Source organism: Narcine bancroftii, chromosome 8, assembly GCF_036971445.1.
Source record: "Narcine bancroftii isolate sNarBan1 chromosome 8, sNarBan1.hap1, whole genome shotgun sequence".
NCBI classification, from domain to species: Eukaryota; Metazoa; Chordata; class Chondrichthyes; order Torpediniformes; family Narcinidae; genus Narcine; species Narcine bancroftii.
In genome coordinates this window covers 76,652,081-76,676,454 of record NC_091476.1, presented here as the reverse complement: position 1 = coordinate 76,676,454, position 24,374 = coordinate 76,652,081, and the positions used below count along the sequence as shown (strand labels likewise).

General features: G+C 45.6%; 2 protein-coding genes across 3 annotated transcripts in view; one reads left to right on the top strand and one right to left on the bottom strand.

Moving 5' to 3' along the window:
* Nucleotides 1–4,159, top strand: part of LOC138740933 (solute carrier family 22 member 6-A-like) — a 34,698-nt gene extending 30,539 nt beyond the window's left edge. The window contains exons 9-10 of one of the 2 annotated variants that reach the window (XM_069894273.1): nt 121–324; nt 3,921–4,159. In XM_069894273.1, coding sequence (XP_069750374.1) covers nt 121–324; nt 3,921–4,014 — 298 coding nt within the window. In that variant the 3' untranslated portion in view covers nt 4,015–4,159. Of the gene's footprint in view, nt 1–120; nt 329–3,920 lie in introns of both variants that reach the window. The other variant, XM_069894274.1, reaches the window with a different exon arrangement.
* A 12,057-nt stretch (nt 4,160–16,216) lies between these two features.
* mrpl49 (mitochondrial ribosomal protein L49) lies at nt 16,217–23,653 on the bottom strand. Its single transcript, XM_069894272.1, has 4 exons — nt 23,546–23,653; nt 20,303–20,462; nt 18,495–18,619; nt 16,217–16,467 (listed from the first exon to the last, which is right to left on the bottom strand). The coding sequence occupies exons 1-4, from the start codon at nt 23,606–23,608 to the stop codon at nt 16,321–16,323; spliced, it is 495 nt and encodes a 164-aa protein (XP_069750373.1). The 5' UTR covers nt 23,609–23,653; the 3' UTR covers nt 16,217–16,320.
* Nucleotides 23,654–24,374: the final 721 nt, after the last annotated feature.

Below are 24,374 nucleotides of genomic sequence, written 5' to 3'. Positions count from 1 at the left end.
ACCAACCTATCTACATGAGAATTCACCTTCAAATGAACGTGTCTGTTTCTGTGCTGTGTGATCTGATGATTGCGCGGACTACTTAACCAACTGGCTCACTGAGATGATCTTTCCTTTCAGGCAGACCGCACTAGGAATGACAAGTTTGGCTTCCCGGGTGGGTGCCTTCATGGCGCCAATTATAAGGCTGATCGGCGATTACGTACCTTTTCTGCCCACAGCCACTTACGGTGGGATAGCCGTGTTAGCCGGAATCGTTGCCATCAGCCTGCTGGAGACGAGGAACATCCCCTTACCAGACACCATCGAGGAATTAGAACGCAGGTTTGTACTGGCAAACGTTTATAATGATTGGGGGTTCGATTTAAAAGACGGGAACTTCTGGCAAAGCATTCAAGGTCGGCTATTACAGGCTTCAGAATCATGAACACATGTCGAAATTTGTTGTTTTGCTACAAATTACATTTTAAAAATAAATAAGTAAATGCAAAAGGAGAGAAATTGTGGCAGTGTCTGGGGGTCGTTGCCTGTTCAGGAATCTGATGGCGGAAGGGAAGAAGCTGTCCTTGTGCCACTGGGTGCTCGTCTTCAGGCTCCTGCAGCTCCTTCCGTATAGGAGCAAAGTGAAGAGGATACAGCCTGGGTGGTGGGGGGTCCTTGAGGATAGAGGCTGCTTTCTTCAGAACCCGCCTCTTGTAGACGTCCTCGATGGGGTGGAGACTGCTGCCCGTGATGTCACAGGCCATTCCCAACCCTCTGTAGTCTTTTCCTCTCCCTCCATACCAGACAATGATGCCACCAGCCCGAAAGTTCTCCACGGAGCACCTGTAGAAGTGTGCAAGGGTTTTTGGGGACATACCGAATCTCCTCAAGCTTCTCAAAGTCTAGATCCCGGTGGGCCTTCTTCATGATTGCATTGGCATGGAGGTCCCAGGACAGATCCTCAGAGATGTTGACCCCCAGGAATCCTACACCTAGACCCTGTCCGATAATTCTAGCTCTGCACCCTGCCTCAGTGAAACAAGCCAGGCGAGAAAACGCAGGTGGAAGGAACAGGTCAGCATCACAGACTAATTCAACGGGCCACAGAGAGGGTTGAAGGTTGTGGATGGGACCAAGACCATGTGCAGAGCTCTGGGAAACCTCTGCCCACCTGGGACTGGATGCAGGTCAAGCAGTTCGTCAAAGCCAAATTAACGGGGGATATGAGAGAAACAGTGCTGAGACTGATGGCCTGACACCCACATGGATGTGACAGCTGGTTTCCTGCTATCGGATGGCTGCTAAGGTTAATGGTAATCAGGGAGAGCAGAAAAATACACAGTGCTGGAGGCCATTCCACCCATTGTATCTGTGCCAATCCTCAGCCCATTGGATCCAATGCCAACCAGCCCATTGAATCTGTGACAACCAGCCCATTGTATCCATGCCAACTCTCAGGCTACTGTATCCATGCCAACCCTCAGGCTACTGTATCCATGCCAACCCTCAGCCCATGTATCCATGCCAACCACCCCATTATATCTGTGCCAAGCCTCAGCCCATTGTATCTGTCCCAACCCCAACCCATTGTATCCATGCCATCCCTCAGCCTATTGTATCCATCCCAACCCCTACCCATTGCATCCAATGCCAACCCTCAGCTCAATGTATCTGTGCCAACAAAAAAATCCAAACAAGGTCAATCTAACTTCACAGCTCTTGTTTTCTGTGTCTCCCCCACTTACAAGGACTGATGAACGTTAAATATGTTCTGAAACTTGTCTCTAATCCTGCCACCAGCTAACCAAAAAATGGCCCCAATTTACTGACTTCTCTGCGAAAGGATCCTGGTTCCTCCTTCTCACCTTGCCTGGGCCCCTCAGAACTTTCTGCACCACCTTTAAATCTCCAAAGAAAGCCAGGCTCTTGTAAACAGAATGCACCAGTTTCAGCAACATGTGTGGGGCCTGCAACATCACGGACACAACATGTGTGTGTGTGTGTGTGTGTGTGTGTGTGTGTGTGTGTGTGTGTGTGTGTGTGTGTGTGTGTGTGTGTGTGGCCTGCGACATCACGGACACAAAGTGTGTGTGTGTGTGTGTGTGTGGCCATCGACATCACGGACACAAAGTGTGTGTGTGTGTGTGTGTGTGTGTGGCCTGCGACATCACGGACACAACGTGTGTGTGTGTGTGTGTGTGTGTGTGTGTGTGTGTGTGTGTGTGTGTGGCCTGCGACATCACGGACACAATGTGTGTGTGTGTGTGTGTGTATGTGTGTGTGTGTGTGGCCTGCGACATCACGGACACAAAGTGTGTGTGTGTGTGTGTGTGTGTGTGTGTGTGTGTGGCCTGCGACATCACGGACACAAAGTGTGTGTGTGTGTGTGTGTGTGTGTGTGGCCTGAGACATCACGGACACAACGTGCGTGTGTGTGTGTGTGTGTGTGTGTGTGTGTGTGTGTGTGTGTGTGTGGCCTGCGACATCACGGACACAACGTGTGTGTGTGTGTGTGTGTGGCCTGCGACATCACGGACACAACTTGTGTGTGTGTGTGTGTGTGTGTGTGGCCTGTGACATCACGGACACAATGTGTGTGTGTGTGTGTGTGGCCTGTGACATCACGGACACAACGTGTGTGTGTGTGTGTGTGTGTGTGTGTGTGTGTGTGGCCTGTGACATCACGGACACGTGTGTATGTGTGTGTGTGTGTGTGTGTGTGTGTGTGTGTGTGGCCTGTGACATCACGGACACAACGTGTGTATGTGTGTGTGTGTGTGTGTGTGTGTGTGTGTGGCCTGTGACATCACGGACACAACGTGTGTGTGTGTGTGTGTGTGTGTGTGTGTGTGTGTATGTGTGGCCTGCGACATCACGGACACCAGACTTGACGCCATCGAGGACATCTACAAGAGGTGGTGTTTTAATAAAGCAGCCTCTATCCTCAAGAACCCAGCACCCAGTCTGTGCCCTCTTCACACTGCTACCATTGGGAAGAAGGTCCAGGAGCCTGAAGATTAGCCCCCAGTGAAACAAAAATTTCCCTCCCCCATCAGATTCCTGAATTGCCAACGACCCCCAGACACGGCCTCACTTTGACTTTTCGTGCACTATTTTGATTTCTTGTTGTAAGGTGGTGGTTTTATTATATGAATTGTCTGCACTGCGATGCACTAGTTTTTTTTTGTTAAATCTCTCAGGTCATTGGATGCATTTAAGGCAGAGGTTGACAGGTTCTTGATTCGCCAGGGCATCAATGGCTATGGGGAGAAGAGGGGATGAGTGGAGAAATGCATTAGATGATTAAATGGCAGGGAAGACTCAATGGGCTGAATGGCCCATTTCAGCGCCTGTGTCTTATGTAATTTTGCACAGTACTGCTGCCCAAAACAACAAATTTCACAATACGAGTTCACGATAATATTTAGATTTCAGATTTATTGTCAGACTACATACGTGACAGACATACAATCTTGCGGACCAGGCAGAATTCCCAGTAATTGGGTGTGCAAAAATACACAACACACACATCAATAAAGAAATGTAAACTGTTCATTACAGAGAGGAAAAAATTAAGTACACAAGTCAGAGTCCCTGATTGAGTTTGTCGTCAAGGAGTCTGATGGTGGAGGGGGAGCAGCTGTTCCTGAACCTGCTGGTGCGAGTCTTGTGGCCCCTGGACCTCTTTCCTGATGGCAGCAGCGAGAACAGAGCATGTGCTGGGCGGGGTGGATCCTTGATGATCGCTGCTGCTCTCCGACGGCAGCGTCCCCCTGTAGATGTTCTCGACGGACGGGAGACAATAAGCCTGACTGTGAATCTGTTCGGGTATGATCTTGCCAGTTTCCTTAGAGTAATTTCCATCAGGGAAGGCAGTTCGGTGATGATGAAGTGTTCTCCTGATCTCTGATCCGTGTGCGTTTTTTGTTCTCGCTCAGAATGAAGAAGTGTGCCAAACAACTCAAAAAGGCAAAGAGAGAAGACATTCCCCTTCACGATACTGAGATATCACTGCTGAAGCAGAGTGCTTAACCAATCTCATACTGGAAACATCTTCGTCCTCTGCATTACCATATAACCATTACAGTCCGGAAACAGGGCTTCTCGGCCCCTCTAGCCTCATTAACGTAGACAAAATTAAGTTGGAAAGCTGAAATAAAAATAACAGAATTGTTGAAATCCTCCCGTTGTTCAGGACGCAGCAGAAATTAATACTTCGGGTCTTTCGACTGAACTCTTTGACACAAAAGCCAGACACTGCACATATACTGTGTATACTCGTGTAAAAGCCGAAAACATGCAAAAGTCATCCTCCAATTTTTGTCCAAAAGGTCTAGAATTTTCCCTGCATCTTGTGTAAAGGTAGACCCTAGTCACTCACCCCAGCCCCGGCTGCTCGCAGGCCGGAGCTCTCAACGCCTTGGTCGTGAACTCACGGCTTGGCCTCGGCTACCCGCCCATCGGAGCTCCCAACGCCCTAAACATGAACCCATGTCCCGGCTGCCCACCCATCAGAGCTCCTGTTGCCTTGAAAGTGATTCACGTCCCGCTGCCTGGCCATCAGAGATTCAGATTTGTTGTCAGAGTACATACATGACATCACATACAGCCCTGAGGTTCTTTTGCCTGCGGGCCAGGCAGAATTACCACTAATTGTTAGTGCAAAAAAAATTGTACACATGTAAACAGGTAACAAACTGACTGTGCAATACAGAGAGAATTTTAAAAAATCAATAAAGTGCACAAGTCAGAGTCCGTAAATGAGTCCCTGATTGAGTTTGTCGTTGAGGAGTCTGATGGTGGAGGGGTAGCAGCTGTTCCTGAACCTGGTGGTATGAGTCTTATGGCCCCTAGACCTCTTTCCTGATGACAGCAGCAAGAACAGAGCGTGTGCTGAGTGGTGTGGATCTCTGACAGCAGCGTTCCCTGTACACATTCTTGATGTTGGGGTTGGTTTTATCGGTGTTATCCTGGGCTGTGTCCATGACCTCTTGCAGGGCTTTATGCTTGGGGGTATTGGTGTCCCCATACCAGACCATGATGCAGCTGGTCAGCACACTTACCCCCACACGTGTATAAATTTGCCAGGGTTTCTGATGTCGTACTGATCTTCCGCAAACTACTGAGGAAGTAGAGGGGCTGACGTGCTTTCTTCATGATGCCATTGGTGAGTTTGGTCCAGGAAAGATCCTCTGAGATAGTGACATTCAAGAACTTGAATGTGCTCACCCTCTTCTCCTGTGATCCCCCAGTGGTCACTGGATCGTACACCTCTGGTTTTCCCTTCCTGAAGTCCACAATCAGCTCCTTGGTTTTGATGACATTGAGCGCGAGGTTGCTGTTGGTACACCATTTGGCCCAGTTTTCAATCTCCCTCCTGTACGCTGACTCATCACCTAACTCTGAACGTGGACTTGCACCTCAGCCGCCCATTCACTCAAAAACACTAGTCAAAAGCAGTATCCATATAATAGTCAACCCTGTCAAGTTAATGTTTAAATAAAAGGTCCTCAAAAGTCGACTTTCATTCGAGTACATTGGTATTTGATTGGAAGTTATTCCAGTAACTAACAGTGTGTTTTATAGCCATCTTACAGGATGGTCAGTGTTTGAAAGTTGTGCTTTGTTGAACATGGAGACTGTTTAATCATGAAGAACTCGCAGCCAACCAGCTCCTCCCTTCATGCTGTTGTGTACCAAGGATATTTTTTTTTAATTTACAGCATGGTAGAAGCCAATTCCGGCCATTTAAATCTGTGCTGCCAATTACAGTAAAATCCCTGGTATCCAGCACCTACATGGATTGCAGCTGCCGGATATGCAAATTTTCCGGTAGCCTGAGACACACCCTTACAATACACCTGCATTAAGAATACACCACTTAAAAGTCGAAAGGAAGTGTGAAATGTAAAGTAATTTGAAAAAAATTGTGTTGCAAAGCAGTGGCAAGGTTGGATAGTGGTTAGTGCAATCGGGACCAGGGTTTGAATCCCATGCTGCCTGTAAGGAGCTTGTACAAATTCTCCCTGTGTCTTCGTGGGTTTTCTCCTCCCAACCTTCAAAAAAATATCAGGAACTATTGGTTAATTGGGCGTAATTAGGTGGCATGGGCTCATGGACCAAAGGGTTTGTTACCATGATATGTCTAAATGTTAAAAATTAAATGTAAAGTTCGCTTTAATTGGGTAATTCCTTCAACTTACAAAATTTAAATACGAACTCCCGCTGCTGGCGGTGTAACAGCACTGTGCTATCCGCTAGGTTAACCACGCCACGGTCATAATTTAACACCCCCCCCCAGGTTTACAGATGAAGTCTTTCTAATAAAACCAATACGAATAAGGAGGTGTTTAAGGTGTTGCATTTTGGAAGTACAAACCACGAAAGGACGTACACGGTGAATGGTTGGGCACTGAGGAGTGTGGTAGAACAGAGGGATCTGGGAATACAGGTATATAATTCCCTAAAAGTGGCGTCACAGATAGACAGGGTTGTAGAGAGAGCTTTTGGCATCTTGGCCTTCATAAATCGAAGTATTGAGTACAGGAATCAGGATGTTATGGTAAAGTTGTACAAGACATTGGAGAGGCCAAATTTACAAAATTGTGAGCAGTTTTGGATACCAAACTACAGGAAAGATCAATAAGTTTGAGAGAGGGCAGAGAAGACTTGGCCTTGAGAGTGAGCAACAAGGTAGTCTTGACCAACGCAAGAGCCAAGCTGTCCAATGCCTTCAGGGAGGCAAAGAGGGCTCATTCCCAGAGGATTCAGTCACTTCCGGGACAGCGGGAAGCCATCCGTGCCATCACCAACCACAAAGACCCATCAGCTGCTTGTGCCAGGGATAACTCCCTCCCGATGCTTTGAATGACTTCTACGCGCGCTTCAAGGCGAAAAATGACACAGAGACTAAGCTCACACGGTAAAGACGAGATAGCGTTTCTCTAGGACCACGGAGCAGATTTACATAAATAGAAGTTAAAATATTAACAAGTGTATAGTAAATGTCCACGATCCACTATCCACAAATGTTCTGGGAGTTCGGAAGTCTTATGGCTTGGGGGTAAAAAACTGTTGCCCAATCTGGACGTCAGGGACCGAGTGCTATGGTACCTCCTACCAGATGGCAGAAGGGAGAACAGTTTACGTGAGGGGTGTGTGGAGACCTTCACAATCTTTATTGCCTTTCACCTGCATCGAGTGTTGTCGACGTCCGTCATGGTGGAAAGAGAGGCCCCAATGATCTTTCCCGCTGACTTCATCATCCTCTGCAGGGTCCTGTGGTCTGAGGAGGTATAGCTTCCAAACCAGGCGGGGATACAGTTGAACAGGATGCTCTCGCTACATCCTCTATAGGATGTAGTGAGGATGGGGGATGGGAAATGGGCTTTCCTTAGCCTTCACAAGAAGTCGAGGCGCTGCTGGGCTTTCTTGGCTATGGAGTCAGTGTTGAGGGACCAGGTGAGGTTCTACACCAAGTGCCCTCCAGGGAACTTGATCCTCTTGACAACCTCAACTGTAGAGCCGTCAATGGTCAGCGGAGAGTGATTCCTGAAGCCGACAACCATCTCCTTTGTTTTATTAATGTTCAGATACAGGTTGTTGGCTTAGCGCCAGTCGGTTAGTGACTGCACTTCATCTCTGTACAATGACTCTTCATTCTCACTGATCATCCCCACCACGGCCGTGTCATCAGCGAACTTGATGATGTGGTTCAAGCTGTGTTTAGCTGCACAGTTGTGGGTTAGCAGAGTGAAAAGCAGTGAACTAAGCACACAGCCCTGGGGGGGGTGGGGGGGGGATGGGGGTGCTGCACTCAGTGTGATGGTCTAGGAGATGCTGTTACTGATCCGGACTGCCTGAGGTTCCCCTGACAGGTAACCGAATCCAATTGCAGAGGGAGGTGTTTAGACCAGCAAGTTCAACTTCCCTATCAGGTACTATAATTGTGTTGAATGCTGAACTGAACACCATTCGAGCATATGAGTCCTTATTTTCCAGGTGGGTGAGGACTGGGTGTAGGGTGGTGGTGATGGCATCGTCTGTAGAGCGGTTGGGTATGCAAACTGTAGGGTGTCTAGTGACAGGGGCATCAGGAGCTTTATGTGCCTCATGACGAGCCTCTAGAAGCCCTTCATGACAGTAGACCTGAGTGCAACAGGGCGGTCGTCATTGAGGCAGGACACAGATGACCTCTTTGGCACGGGGACAATGGTGGCAGCTTTGAAGCACGTTGGGACCACGGTGCTTCTCAGGGAGACGTTAAAGAAGTCAGTGAGAACATCTGCCAGCTGAGACGCATGTCTCCCAAGCACTCTGCTGGGAAGGTTATCCGGTCCAGCAGCCTTCCGTGGGTTGACCTTGCCCAACACTCTCCTCACATCGGCCACTATAAGACACAGTACCTGGTCATTTGGAGGAGAGGTGGTCTTCTTCACCGCCACATCGGGCAAAGTTGTTCAGTGCGTCTGGGAGGGAGGCCTCACCAGCACAGGCAGATGCTTGTTTTTTTTAATATTTTTTTATTTCTCACACTATAAACCACATTGATCAAGATACATACATTTTTCTTTTCAAATATATAGTGTCATTTTCTCCCCCCATCCCTCTTCCCATCCCACCCTCCCTACCTCCCCTCCCATTCATTTAAAGTTCAGAATCTAAGATACATTAAACCCATCAAACAATGTTGTCACTCAATAAAAATAAACAAGAAGTTCCACTGAGTCAATTCTTTTCATTTCCTTCTCCTTCTGTCATTTTAGGTGGTAGATGTCCCCGGTAGGTTTTCTCTATTGTGCTTCATGTATGGCTCCCATATTTGTTCAAATATTGTAATATTATTTCTTAAATTATATGTTATTTTTTCTAGTGGAATACATTTATTAATTTCTATATACCATTGTTGTATTCTCAAGTTATCTTCTAATTTCCAGGCTGCCATAATACATTTTTTTGCTACAGCTAGGGCTATCCTAACAAATCTTTTTTGTGCACCATCCAAATCAAGTCCAAATTCTTTGTTTTTTATGTTACTTAGGAGGAAGATCTCTGGGTTTTTTGGCATATTGCTTTTTGTGATTTTATTTAATATCTGGTTTAGATCTTCCCAAAATTTTTCACTTTCTCACATGTCCAAATTGCATGAATTGTTGTTCCCATTTCCTTTTTACAGCGAAAACATATGTCAGATACTTTTGGGTCCCATTTATTTAACTTTTGAGGTGTAATGTATAGCCTGTGTATCCAGTTATATTGTATCATACGTAACCTCGTGTTTATCGTATTTCTCATAGTTCCAGAGCACAACTTCTCCCATGCTTCCTTCTTTATCTTTATGTTTAAATCTTGTTCCCATTTTTGTTTAGTTTTACCATTTGTTTCCTCATTCTCCTTTTCTTGCAGCTTAATATACATATTTGTTATAAATTTTTTGATTATCGTTGTGTCTGTAATCACATATTCCAAATTACTTCCCTCTGGTAAGTTCAGACTGCTTCCCAATTTGTCCTTCAAGTAGGATTTCAGTTGGTAGTATGCCAACACTGTATTTTGAGTTATATTATATTTATCCTTCATTTGTTCAAAGGATAGTAATTAATTTCCTGAAAAGCAATTTTCTATTCTTTTGATCCCTTTTTTCTCCCATTCTCTAAAGGAAAGGTTATCTATTGTAAAAGGGATTAGCTGATTTTGCGTCAGTATTAGTTTTGGTAATTGGTAATTTGTTTTATTCCTTTCTACATGAATCTTCTTCCAAATATTGAGCAGATGATGTAAGACTGGAGAATTCCTACGTTGTACCAATTTTTCATCCCATTTATATAATATATGTTCAGGTATCTTCTCCCCTATTTTATCTAGTTCTAATCTAGTCCAATCTGGCTTTTCCCTTATTTGATAAAAATCTGATAGGTATCTCAATTGTACGGCTCTATAATAATTTTTAAAGTTTGACTGTTGTAAGCCTCCTTGTTTATGCCATTCTGTTAATTTATCTAGTGCTATCCTCAGTTTCCCCCTTTCCATAAAAATTTCCTTATTATTTTCTTTAACTCCTTAAGAATTTCTCCGTCAAGTGTATTGGCAATGCCTGAAATAGGTATTGTATCCTTGGGAAAATGTTCATTTTAATATAGTTTATTCTTCCTATTAGTGTTAGTGGTAAGTCTTTCCAATGCTCTAAGTCGTCCTGTAATTTTTTCATTAGTGGATAATAATTGAGTTTATATAGATGGCCGAGGTTTTTATTTATTTGTATACCAAGGGATCGTATTGCTTGCATTTGCCATCTGAATGGTGATTCTTTCTTAAATTTTGAGAAATCCGCATTATTCATTGGCATTGCTTCACTTTTATTTGCGTTAATCTTGTAACCCGACACTTCTCCATATTCCTTCAATTTCTTATGTAATTCTTTTATTGATATTTCTGGTTCTGTTAAGTATACTATAACGTCATCTGCAAATAAACTGATTTTATATTCCTTGTCTTTTACATTTATCCCTTTTATTTTATTTTCTGTTCTTATCAATTCTGCTAGTGGTTCTATAGCTAACGCAAGCAATAAGGGTGATAGTGGGCATCCCTGCCTTGTTGATCTGCTTAAGTTAAATTGCTTTGATATATATCCATTTACTGTCACTTTCGCCAATGGCCAATGGCCCCTTATATAATGCTTTAATCCAATTAATATACTGAATTAAACTGAATTTTTGTAATACTTTGAATAAATAATTCCATTCTACTCTGTCAAAGGCCTTCTCTGTGTCTAAAGCAACTGCTACTGTTGGAGCTTTATTCCCTCCTACTGCATGAATTAAGTTAATAAATTTACAAATATTGTCTGTTGTTCGTCTTTTTTTAATAAATCCAGTTTGGTCTAGATTTACTATTTTTGGTACACAGTCGGCTAATCTGTTTGCTAATAGTTTAGCTATTATCTTATAATCTGTGTTAAGTAAAGATATTGGTCTATATGACGCTGGTGCAAGTGGATCTTTCCCTGTCTTTGGTATTACTGTAATTATTGCTGTTTTGCATGAATCCGATAAGCTTTGTGTTTTATCAATCTGGTTGATTACTTCCAGGAGGGGAGGAATTAATAAATCTTTAAATGTTTTATAGAATTCTATTGGGAATCCATCCTCTCCTGGTGTTTTATTATTTGGTAGTTTTTTTATTATCTCTTGTATTTCTACTATTTCAAATGGTTCTGTTAATTTATTTTGTTCCTCTATTTGTAATTTTGGTAGTTCAATTTTAGTTAAAAATTCATCTATTTTGTCTTCTTTCCCTTCGTTTTCAGTTTGGTATAATTGTTCGTAGAATTCTCTGAAGTTTTCATTAATCTCCGTTGGATTATATGTGATATGTTTTTCTTTTTTCCTTGATGCCTAAACCATTCTCTTAGTTTGTTCTGTCTTAAGCTGCCATGCTAGAATTTTGTGCGTTTTTTCTCCTAGCTCATAATATTTCTGTTTTGTCTTCATTATGTTCTTCTCCACCTTATATGTTTGTAGTGTTTCATATTTTATTTTTTTATCTGCCAATTCTCTTCTTTTAGTTGTGTCTTCCTTCATTGCCTATTCTTTTTCCATTTCTACTATTTCCCTTTCCAACTGCTCTGTTTCCTGATTGTAGTCCTTCTTCATCTTGGTTACATAACTTATTATTTGCCCTCTGATGAACGCTTTCATTGCGTCCCATAGTATAAACTTATCTTTCACTGATTCCGTATTTATTTCAAAGTACATTTTAATTTGTCTTTCAATTAATTCTCTAAAATCCTGCCTTTTAAGTAGCATGGAGTTTAATCTCCATCTATACATTCTTGGAGGGATGTCCTCTAACTCTATTGTCAATATCAGGGGTGAATGGTCCGATAATATTCTAGCTTTATATTCTGTTTTTCTTACTCTGTCTTGCATACGAGCTGATAACAGGAATAGGTCTATTCTTGAGTATGTTTTATGTCTACCCGAATAATATGAATATTCCTTTTCCTTTGGGTGTTGTTTCCTCCATATATCCAAAAGTTGCATTTCTTGCATCGATTTAATTATAAATTTGGTTACTTTGTTCTTTCTGTTAATTTTTTTCCCAGTTTTATCCATGTTTGAATCCAAATTAAGGTTGAAATCCCCTCCTATTAGTATGTTCCCTTGCGTGTCTGCTATCTTAAAAAAAATATCTTGTATAAATTTTTGATCTTCTTCGTTAGGTGAATATACATTGAGTAGATTCCAAAACTCCGAATATATCTGACATTTTATCATTACATATCTCCCTGCTGGATCTATTATTTCCTCTTCTATTTTAATTGGTACATTTTTACTGATTAATATAGCTACTCCTATAGCTTTTGAATTATATGACGCTGCTGTTACATGTCCTACCCAATCTCTCTTTAATTTCTTGTGCTCCATTTCAGTTAAATGTGTTTCTTGCACGAATGCTATATCAATTTTTTTTTTCAGTAAATTTAGCAGTTTCTTCCTTTTGATTTGGTTATGTATTCCGTTAAAATTTAAAGTCATATAGTTCAACGTAGCCATTTCATACTTTGTTTATCTTTCCTTTCCGTTTCTTCATCATCACCTTTCCTTCTTATCCATTTCTGCTTTCTTGCTTTGAACACTTTATAAGACAACATTTCTAAAACATCAAACATTTCCCTTATTCTCCTATCTAAAATTTCTTTAACCCCACTATCCCCTCCCCTTCCTGAGTTGCCCTTTATCCCTTGTTGGGCAACCACATCTCCCCTCTCCATTTGGATTTGCGAATTCACTCGCAAGCATCAACTGATTTCGCAGTGACCGTAACTCCTCCCCACCCAGCTCCCCTAGAAAAGATTTCAATTTTCATATATAACAAAGGTCACTCTCTTAATTCCCTCCTTACTTCCTCTCTTCCCTTTCTTTCCCTTATTAATTCTTATCTATACTCTATATATTTTCCTTTAAATACAGATACACTCATGTACACACATATATACATACACACACACACATATATATATATATATATATACCCATATACACACATAGTTCGTGGTCATTTTTGCTCTCGTTACATGACTTCATCTCTCTGTCTGTCTTGTAGTTGTTCTGCAAATTTTCGTGCTTCCTCCGGATCCGAGAATAGTCTGTTTTGCTGCCCTGGAATAACTATTTTAACTACCGCTGGGTACTTTAGCATAAATTTATATCCTTTTTTCCATAGGATCGCTTTTGCTGTATTAAATTCCTTTCTCTTCTTCAGGAGTTCAAAACTTATATCTGGATAGAAAAAAATTTTTTGACCTTTGTATTCCAGTGGCTTTTTGTCTTCTTTTATTTTCTTCATTGCTTTCTCCAATATATTTTCTCTTGTTGTATATATTAGGAATTTTACTAAAATGGATCTTGGTTTTTGTTGTGGCTGTGGTTTAGGGGCTAGTGTTCTATGTGCCCTTTCTATTTCCATTTCTTCCTGTAATTCTGGTCTTCCTAGGACCCTGGGGATCCAATCTTTTACAAATTCTCTCATATTCTTGCCTTTTTCATCTTAAGGCCCACTATCTTTATATTATTTCTTCTATTATAATTTTCCATTATATCTATCTTCTGAGCTAACAGCTCTTGTGTCTCTTTAACTTTTTTATCAGATTCTTCTAATTTCTTTTTTAAGTCCTCTACTTCCATTTCTACGGCTGTTTCTCTTTCTTCCACCTTGTCCACTCTTTTTCCTATATCTGACATGACTATCTCTATTCTATTCATTTTTTCTTCTGCACTTTTAATTCTTCTTTTTATTTCACTAAATTCTTGTAATTGCCATTCTTTTACTGATTCCATATATTCTTTAAAAAAAATATCCATTGTCTTGCCTTTCCCTTCTTCTGCCATTTCTTTATGTTCTTCTTCTTCCTCTAGGTTGGTCATCTGTTGTTTCCTTGTTTTCTTTTTACTCTCCTTTCTTGTTCTCGTTATTTTCTATGTTCTCTTCCTGTTGTTGTGTTGCAGCTGTCATCCTCAGCTGTGGAAATCGACTCCTCAGCTGGTCCCCCCTCCCGTCAGTGTTTTTTTTTTCATGCGTGGTTGTGCACTTTTACTTGGCTCCGCGAGCCATTTTTGTCGTCCCGAGCTCAGGACTTCCACTGACCTGAGGGAGCGGGCTTCTCTCTCCGCGGCGGGCCTCCTCGGACAGGTAAGGCCTTCACCTTCTTCTTCTGACGTTCTTTCTTCTTCTCTTCTTCCCGTTGCTTTTGACTTTTCTTCTTCGCTGCCATTTTCTTCCCACCTTTACTTTCACTTTGTTTTAATTTTTATGTTTGTGCCTTTGTGTGTTTTTTTAAAACTTTTCCGGAGAGGGCTAGAGTTCCCTGACCGGCCACTACTCCATCACGTGACTCCCCAAGGCAGATGCTTGTTGATGTCTTGGATGGCCTTCCACATGCGCTGCGTGTCTTTGTTGTCCAGGACAGGACTGTGAATGCAATGGGCATGCGCATGCTTTGCTTCCCTGATGGCCTTAGACAGCTTGGCTCTTGCAATAGCCGGGGCTACCTTATCGCCCGCCCATTCTGAAGGCAGCGTCTCAGTTCCTGAATGGCACAGGAACCCCTGCAGACATCCCTGGCTTCTGAATAGAGCGAGCCATGATGTCATCAGTACACTTACTGATGTAGCTGGTCGCTGATGCTCTTTACTCCTCCAGATACAGTAACATCCACAGTATCTGGCACCTGTGGGGATTGGCAGATGCCGGATAAGTGAATTTTCCAGTTGTTTGAGATTGGGTGTTGCCTGGATTGGCGAAATGACCACTGGGGGGGGGGGGGGGGAGGGGGCATTTTGAAACTTTTGTATCTTTTACTGATTTATTTTCCGGTTGCTTGAATTCTGGGATTTTCCTGTATTCGGAATGCTGCATTGCACAGTGGTGGACAGTTAACAACACTCACAGTCACCATTAAAGACTTCTGCCCAACTTGTCCATGCCCACCAAATTGGTGGTCTGGGCTTGCTCCTGCTCGTGCTACTGACCCACGACAGTTTCATCAGATCCAGCTCCAACTGTGTCTTCAAGTTTGCAGATGATACGACTGTTGTTGGCTTTGTCGGCAACAACGATGAGTCGTGCGACAGAGAAAAGGTGGGAAATCTCATGATCTGGGGCGAGAGGAACAATCAGAGTCTCAATGTGGACAAGATGAAGGAGATGATCGGGGACTTCAGGAGGACCAGGGACGACCACCCACCACTACATATCAAGAACTCTGTGGTGGAGAGAGTGGAGACACCAAGGTCCTTGGAGTTCACTTCACTAGTGACCTATCGTGGACACTCAACATCTTGTCAGGAAGGTGCAACAGCGACTGCAGTTCCTGAGAAGACTGAGTCGGGCGAGGCGACCGGCCACCATCATGTCAACCTTCTACAGAGTTCTATTGAGAGCATCCTGGCTGGCTGCATCACAGTGTGGGGACTGTTGCTGCAGAGAAATGAATTGGAGGTCAGTCCAGTACCATAAGAGTAGCAGAGAGGGTCATTGAAGTCCCTCCATTGATGTGATCTACCGCGATTGTTGTCTGAAGAGGGTGCACAAAATCACTGAAGGCCCCTTCCACCCTGCACAAGTATCTTTCAGCTCCTTCCGTTGGGGAAGAGATACAGGAGGATCAGAGCCAGAACCACCAGGATGAGGAACAGATTCTTCCCACAGGCGGTGAAAATACTGAACAAACAAAAGGAACTGCTCACACTCACCCTCCGAGACTCATATTTATGAAACAATATTTATATAGATGAATATTGTCTTGCATATTTATTATTTGTCTGTATGTGGGTTATGTCTTGGTGTGTGTCTGCGTGTTTTGCACCGAGGACTGGAGAACGTTGTTTCGCCGGGTTGTACTTGTGCATTCGGATGACAATAAACTTGACTTGATTTGGCCCATATCCTACTGAACTCCTACCTGCCAATTATGTGGACAAACCTAAAATGGCTGCCAGGACCCCCAACGCTGCCTGATGAGACTCTTCACCGAAACCCATGAGACAGTGCCAAATCAGAACACGGGGCTGTAACGTAAACAGGGTCTGTTGGTTACATTTTGCCAGGGCCCGTTAGTATTCGGTTTGCCACATCCATTCAGGTCTTGCTTGACAGCTCCTATTTTAACACCAATAATTTCCTCAAGTTACAGTGAGTTCATCATCGGTTTCAAAATTAACAATAAGAGTACTTTTAATGGGCCGGTCACCGTGATATTTCAACGGTACAATTTTATTTTAGTCAAACAACTTCAGTGCATCTTTCAAACACAACTTGTGAATCCACTCACAAGTCTTAGAAGCCTTTCTCCAGGAGCCATGTTTTCAGCTCTTTGTCAAAGTAACCTTTAACGCGTAGGCTCCTTGTCACCTCATTGACCTGTGTCAGGGGCATCTTGCCTGTGACCTGCGCGAGGAATTCTTTCACATCCTTGTCGAGCATCTGACAAAAACAAGAAAGCACCAGAGGAGTTAAAATACAGAAATACTTGACCAGCTAGCCACTTCTCACAGGAGTGACATAATCATACCTAACGTATGAGCCACATGTTGGAAAGCCACAAGGCATGCAAAAATATCACATACGCGTTTTTACTTTTACCTACACAATTTGCTACAAAAAATTTAGATAAATATTGAGAAATACATGTACGTAATAATATTTATTCATGTATGTAGTTTTTAAAATTTATATATTTTTAAAAATGTAGACATACAGCACAGAAACAGGCCCGAGGAGCCCATGCTGCCCAATTACCCTACAACCCCCGGTACATTTTGAACAGTGGGAGGAAAACGGAGCCCCTGGGGAAAACCCAGAGACATGGGGTGAACATGCAAACTCCTTACAGACAGCATGGGATTCGAACTCTAGTCCCGATCGCTGGCACTGTAATAGCGTTGCGCTAACCATCTCGCCAACCGTGTTACCCCCCCCACCTACTAATTTGTATTAGTTTCAATAATCATAAAGTACACACATACCATAACTATGCATGCAATAGTCAAATTTTCTGGACCAAATTTTAGGGTAAAATTTAGGAGGTCCAACTTTATATGCATTCTACTTTTGACTGCACTAAGTCCCTGCGTCGTTCAGGGTGTCAGGAACTGGGATGGGTGAGCGAGCGGCTGGGACCAGGTAGTGAGTCTGCAGTTGGGGTGTCGGGAGCTCGGATGGTAGGGCAGCCTGGAGCTTGGATGGGTGGGCAGTTGGGAGCTCAGATGTGGAACATCGAGAGCTCGGATGGGCGGGCAGTTGGGAGCTCAGATGTGAGGGCGGCTGGGACATCAGGAGTTCGGTTGGGAGGACGCCTGGGACATCGGGACCTCGGATGGGAGGGCGCCTGCGACATCGGGAGTTCGGTTGGGAAGGCGCCTGGGACATCGGGAGCTCGGATGTGAGGGCGCCTGAGACATCGGGAGCTCGGATGGGAGGGCGGCCAGGGCCTAGGTATGAGTCCGTTGTCATAGGTGGCTCTTTGACATATAACGTGCGGCACGTACGATTCCTGATTCAGCCAACGTATTCCCACAAGGCGCACATTATATGTCAATGAGCCAGCCACATGTGGGTCACAAGCCGCGGTTTGGCCAACCCTGTCCTAGGTCAAATACGTTAACGGTGAATAGATGGCACTTGGGAACAGAATCGACCCCGGCTGTAGCAGTGGAAGGTTGCAAAGCCCCTTGCTGTTCACTGCGGACCCCTCCCCCACCCCCAATGTGGAAAAGAAATCGCTTTTCCAGAAGGAAGGGGAATAACCACATTTGTTTGGATCATTCAGGTGAGGAAATCTGAAGCAGCAAAACTTCCTGGCATCCGGCACCCATGGGGATCGGTGGATGTAAGAACACGATGCAATCTTGTGTGTCTTCTGCCACGTGGGAAGGGGACAAGTGGGTCCTATAACTGGTCGAAGTAAATACACCATGCTGGAGAAGCTGAGAGAACGTTTTTCCATACCTTGATGAAGGGCTCACCGCTCCCCATTCCCCCTCCTTCCATCTTCTTCCCTCCATTCACAGAGCCGCCCCCCCTCCACGTTTGCCACTGTGACCCCCCTCCATTATCCACCTATTACCCCCTGCCTGTGGGACTGTGCTCCCCCCCACCAGTCGATATTTTGCCCATCCCTTGACGAAGGGCTCAAGCCCGAAACGTTGGTGATGCACCATTATCTTTGCGATAGGAAGTACACGGTTTGACCTACTGAGTTTCTCCAGTACTGTGTTTTTACTACAACCATGGTGACCACAGAATTTTGCGTTTTTACTTCTGGGGATTGGTAGATACCGGATAAGTGAATTTGCCAGTTGCATGAGATTGCGTGAACCAACAACGAGGCGTAGCAATTTTAAACTCTCGTATTTTTTACCTTTTTTTTGCCAGTTGCTTGATAATGAGGATTTTACTGCATTTATCACACACAGATTTAAGTTTACAACTCAAACAAAATAATCACATACCCAAATGTCTCCCTCTATTTTCCGAATGACAGTCATCTTCCTGTTGCCGTGGGTGATGTCCGTGTAAACGGGAATGTTGTGCATGCGGGAACGGCGGACGAGGTATGGCAAGTCAGGAAGTGGATCTGGAAAGATGGAAGACTCATTACCCATTGTCAGTTGAATTGCCTCATTGACAGAGCGAAAAGCCTAGTTCCGCGTGCATGCAGACAGCTCACTAACGGTTTGCCATACTCTTGGGACGCTTTGGATGTTTGGATCCACACAAAAAGGTTCACAGGGAGCAGTTGCAGGACTGATCCCGATAATGGCAGCATTTGATCTTAACATTTGCATTAACATTAAGAGGAAAACAAAGTTCAAAAATTAAAATGGTGTCACTTTGAGAGCTGTTGTAACGGCTGTGCTGCCGCTGATGTGGACCCAGGGAGAGTGGGAGTGGGGGCACAGCACTGCTCCATAGCCCAGTCCGATGGCTGACGACTCTGTATAAGCTTGTTAAAGGAGCCGATGGTGTGTTACTTAAAGTCCCACAACAGCGGGGTCTGCGCCTAAGATGGCAGTATCTGTGTTCGGCAGCTGCTATCAGGGGCTTGCACAGACTCCGGGAGAGCAGGAGACTGGTGAACACACCCCACAGAAGGAGGCGGAGGAGATGACCCGAAGGACATTGAGCACAGCGGCGGACCAGCACGGGGCCCTGCAGCTGAAGGACACACGCAGGCAGCGGGTGAATCGCAGCTACAGACTGCCAGTGGCGTGACGTCAAAGGCTGCAGAGACTGGCTTAAAGGAACCAGCTATCAGAACTGGGATTCGAGAGCGTGAAGGCAAGAAAGGCTCCCAAAGGGGCTTCAAGCGTTGGAGACTTCCTGATCATGTCGGAGGTTCGGATTGAACAGAAGTCTGTGAGGCTGGGGAGCACTGGAGGTGAATCCACAGACACTCAGCGACTCGGTGGGGGGGGAACACACGACTCTCTTTGCTTCTCTTTCTCTGAATGTAAGGGTCGTCAGGCAATGCTCGTGGTGAAACTTTGTCTGCCTTAAAGGCAATTGATATTTTATTACATGACAATATATAGTATCTATCCGATCTGAAATCAAAAATCAAGAAGATGGGCACTTTGAAAATGTAACATTATAATTCCTGGCAGAGTAGTCAGAAGCATGAAAACAGAGGACATGAGCAGAATCAAGCATTCCTGAACAAGGTTTGCCTTGGTTTAAAAGCCAGATAACTTTTTATCTAGGCTTAAGGACAGAAAATATCACAAGGTCCTTCACAGATACCAATTCAGGAAGGGAGCTGGCAATGGTTGGAGGTGGTTTTAAAGATGGAGTGGTGATTAGATTAACAGGATTATTTTTTAACTTTGGAGATAAAAGCCCGTGCACCCAAATCCACCCAATTAAACTACCAGGCCTGTATGTCTTTGGAACATGGGAGGAAACCGGAGCACCTGCGGAAATCCCGCGCAGACATGGGGATATCGTACAAACTCTGTACAGACAGCACCAGATTCGAACCCGGGTCGCTGCCGTTGTAATGGCATTAAACCACTGCACTAACAGTGGTAACTGGAGAGAAGAAGGGGAGGAAAGTGGTGCAAAGGCTCGAGTGGCTTTCGAGATTTAAATCAGAGGGAGAGAGATAGGCCACAGGGCGCACCACGCAGTGGATCTTGGGTTGAACAAGAGAAGTGCAGTGAGAAAATGAAGTGTGGGGTACAGAAGTCCCCAACAAAGAAATTCACAGAGTGGTAACCGCTGAAGTACTGTGGAAGAGTAGGCATCAAATAAAACAGACCTTTAGGCGGACACCATCCCGACGGGGTTGGATAGTGGTCATGCTTTGGAGGAACTGGCACGGTGGTGGGTGGAATCAATCTTTCCACAAACTTGAATTCTTCCGTTGATTCGACAATCCCTGGATACGTGGAGTTAGAACTTGAAGTGTTGCAGTAATTCTAGGAAAGAGATGGAACATCAGAATTTATTGTCACAAGCATGTTACAAAATTCATCGTTTTGTGCCAGCATCACAGTGTAAATATATCCATAAAATACATTTCAAAATTAAGAGTCAAAGTGAGGCCGTGTCTGGGGGCTCATGACCAGTTCAGGAATCTGTTGATGGAGAGGAAGAAGCTGTCCTTGTCCCGCTGGGTATTCATCTTCAGGCTCCTGTATCCCTCCTTCCTGATGGTAGCAGAGTGAAGAGGGCACGGCCTGGGTGGTGAGGTTAGAGGCTTCAGACACCTACCCTTGTAGATGTCCTTGATGGAGTGATGTCGCAGACGGTGATGCAACCAGACAAAATGCTCTCCACAGTACACCTGTAGAAGTTTTCAAGAGCCTTCAGTGACAAACCAAATCTCTTCAAACAACTCATGAAGTCTAGCCGCTGGTGAGCCTTCTTCATGATTGCATCAAAATGGAGGCTCCAGGACAGATCCTCAGAGATGTTGACACCAAGGAGGACTTGTTCGTGTTCTCCTGATGAACATGCTCCCCATGAAGAAGTTTTCCAGAAATTGTCACGTAAAGTCCATGGACAAAGTGTTCAGACCTTGCTGGTGTGGTTGCGCAGAGGAGCCAATTTTCTGAGCATGCTTTGGCAGCAGATAAGTGCTGCCATTACCAATGTGCATTGGGAAACTGAGGGCTCCCATTGTGGTCTCCTCGACATCAGAGAGACTGGGCGCAGTCCAGTTGACCACCTTGGCTCTGTCCGCCACAAAAGCGCAGATCTCCCAGTCCCCACCCATTTCAATTCCCCTTGTCAACATATCTGTCCGTGGTCTCATGCACTGCCAGACTGAGACCACCCGCAAATTGGAGGGACAACACCTCATCTTCCATCTGGACACCTTCCAACCAATGACATTAATGTTAGTTTCCATAAAATCCCACCCCCCCCCATCTGCTTTTCCTCTCTCTCTCCCTTTTCCTTTCTGCCTCCTTTCAAAGAGTCAAAAACTACCCCTTCCCCCAATCAACTCCCACCTTCCTCTCACCTCTCCTCTTATTGTATCCAATTAACACCTTTTGTCCGTTGGTCTGGACCCCTCCCCCTCCCATTCTTCCCTTTTCACCAATCTTTTAATTCAGGCCCCTGTCTGCTTTTTGCTCATACCTTGAAGAAGGGTTCAGGCCAGGAACATTGGTTAGATATCTTTACACTGGAAGACTGGCCGAGTTCCACCAACATTTCTGTTTTTACTGCAATCACAGTGTCTGCAGGCTTCACGTTTTACTCTCATTGCCCATGGATACAATCCACAGTGGACAAAGTAGTGACATTGTGGACCCTCAACATCTCCTCACTTGTCAGGAAGGAGCAACAGCGACTGCACCCTGAGAAGACTGAGTCGGGCGAGGCTACCAGCCTCCATCACATCAATCTTCCCCAGGAGCTCTATCGAGAGCGTCCTGTCTGGCTGCGTCACCATGTGAAGACGGTTGCTGCAGAGAAATGGATCGGAGGTCAATCCAGTACCATAAGAGTGGCAGAGAGGGTCATTGAAGTCCCTCTATCGACGTGATCTATCGGGTTTGTTGTCTGAAGAGGGCGCGCAAAATCATTGAGGTCCCCCCCCCCCCCCCCACCCGCCCCGCACACAGCATCTTTCAGCTGCTCCCATCAGGGAAGAGATACAGGAGGATCAGAGCCAGCACCACCACCAGGCTGAGGAACAGCTTCTTCCCAAGGATGCTAAGAACAGTGAACCACCACAATTCACCATGACTCTCCTATTTATCAATAAGATTTATTTTAATATACATATTGTGTGTGTATCTGTGAGAGAGAGAGAGAGAGAGAGAGAGAGAGAGAGAGATGCCTGTACAGGAGTTTCACACTGTTATGTTGGAATGGGATGACAAATAAACTTGAAGACATCTAATGAACCCTATGTGGACATTGCCAAAGGTCCCATGCCAAGTTTATTCTACTGCCTGGCCAGGAACATTCACGCTCAGGGATCCATGGCAAGGGCATTAAAACACAGAGATGCTGGAGGAACTCAGCCGGTTTCGCAGCGACCATTGGAGGTAAAGATATATCACCAACGTATCAGGCCTGAGCCCTTCCTCAAGTTATAAGCAAAAAGCTGGGGAGAAGGAAAGAGTGGAGGGGGAGGGGTTCAGACCAACAGAGGAAAGGTATTAATTTAATATGATGATATTTCTCCCTCTCTCCCCCTTCCCTTTTCTGTCTCCTACTGTCATGCATCTTTCCATCCTATCGACGCGCCAAGACCGGCAATAATCACAGGGTGTACAGACTGTTACGTTTCACCCTGTAATGCTACGGAAAGATTACGTCAAGGAACACAGCAACACAATATCAAGGGTGCCACGCATTCCTTGTGCCTCAACCCAGCCCCACTCTCTGTCTCTGACCCTGTCACTCATGTCTGAATCCCCCAACCCACCTCCAGGTCTGAATCCCCCTCAAGGTCTGACACTGCTCCCTCCCAGGGTCTGACTTCAACCTATCCCCCCACCCCCCCAACCAGGTCTGACACTTCATCCCTCCCCCGTGCCTTAGGCTCCCCATACCACTGCCCCCCCCCCCCCCATTACACTCTGCCCATAACTCCCCTCTCCATCTCCAGGTCTGAAACTCCCTCCCCACCCCCAGGTCTGAATTCCCCAACCCCCATTCTCACTTCCAGGTCTGAATCCCCCTCGAGGTCTGACACTCCTCCTTCCCAGGGTCTGACTTCACCCTACCCCTCCCCCAACCAGGTCTGACACTTCACCCGTCCCCAGTGTCTTAGGCTCCACATACCAACATACCAACCCCCCCCCACCTCCCCTGGGGCCTGACACTCCTCCCACAACCTTCCTCCCCACCTCCAAGTCTGAACACCGCCCCCCCCGGGTCTGACCCTCCTCCTTCCCAGGGTCTGACCACCCAACCCCACCCCCCACCTCCCTACCCTGGGGCCTGACACTTCCCCCCACCCCCATCACCAGGATCCGAGATCACTCCCCGGTCGCGTTCCAACCCCCTCCCCCACCACGGTGAGACCCACCCCGGGTACCTGAGGCCGCAGCGCAGCGACGCGGACGACCCTCAGCAACCCGCTCCGACCCACCGCCGCCATCACAGAGGGAGGTACCGCGCATGCGTCGAGCCGGCCGTGCGCAGACGGAGAGTACCCCCGGCGGGGCGGTCGGCGCTGCGCATGTGCTGGGCCGGCGCTCAGCGCGGGAGTGGAGCGTGCGCAGCCCTGGCCACCAGCAAAGCCGGCTGTAGGGTGCACAGCAAGATCCCACAAACAGCTATGGGGCCAACAGGTGGAGGAGACAGCCCTGAAACAGGACGGAGAGCACCGCTTCCAAGCATAAATACAAAGAACATTCAAATCTACAGCACAGTCCAGGCCCTTCGGCCCCAAGGGTCATGATGACCCAATAACCCAATCTAACACCTCCCTGGAGTTTCCCTGTGACATAACCCTGCAGTCTCTCCTGATGTTTTACTGCCCACTGTGGCCCCCAGGGCCATCACTGAGAATGGGTGCTCGATAATACAGAAGGTCTTTTGGCGTAGAACATTCCAGCTCAAAACAGGCCCTTTGGCCCACAATGTTGTGCCCACCAATATCAATAATCTAAACCCTCCCTACCCCCTAACCTTCTATTTCTCTTCTATCCCTAAGAGTCTCTTAAATGCCCCTAATGTTCCAGCCTCCACCACCACCCCCGGCAAGGCATTCCAGGCCCCCAGAACTCTTCTACCCCTGACGTCTCCCTTAAACTTCCCTCCCTTCACTTTGTACAGACGTCCTCTGGTGTTTGCCAATCCCGCCCTGGGAAACAGGCGCTGACCGTCCACCCTGTCTATGCCTCTCAGAATCTTGTCGACTT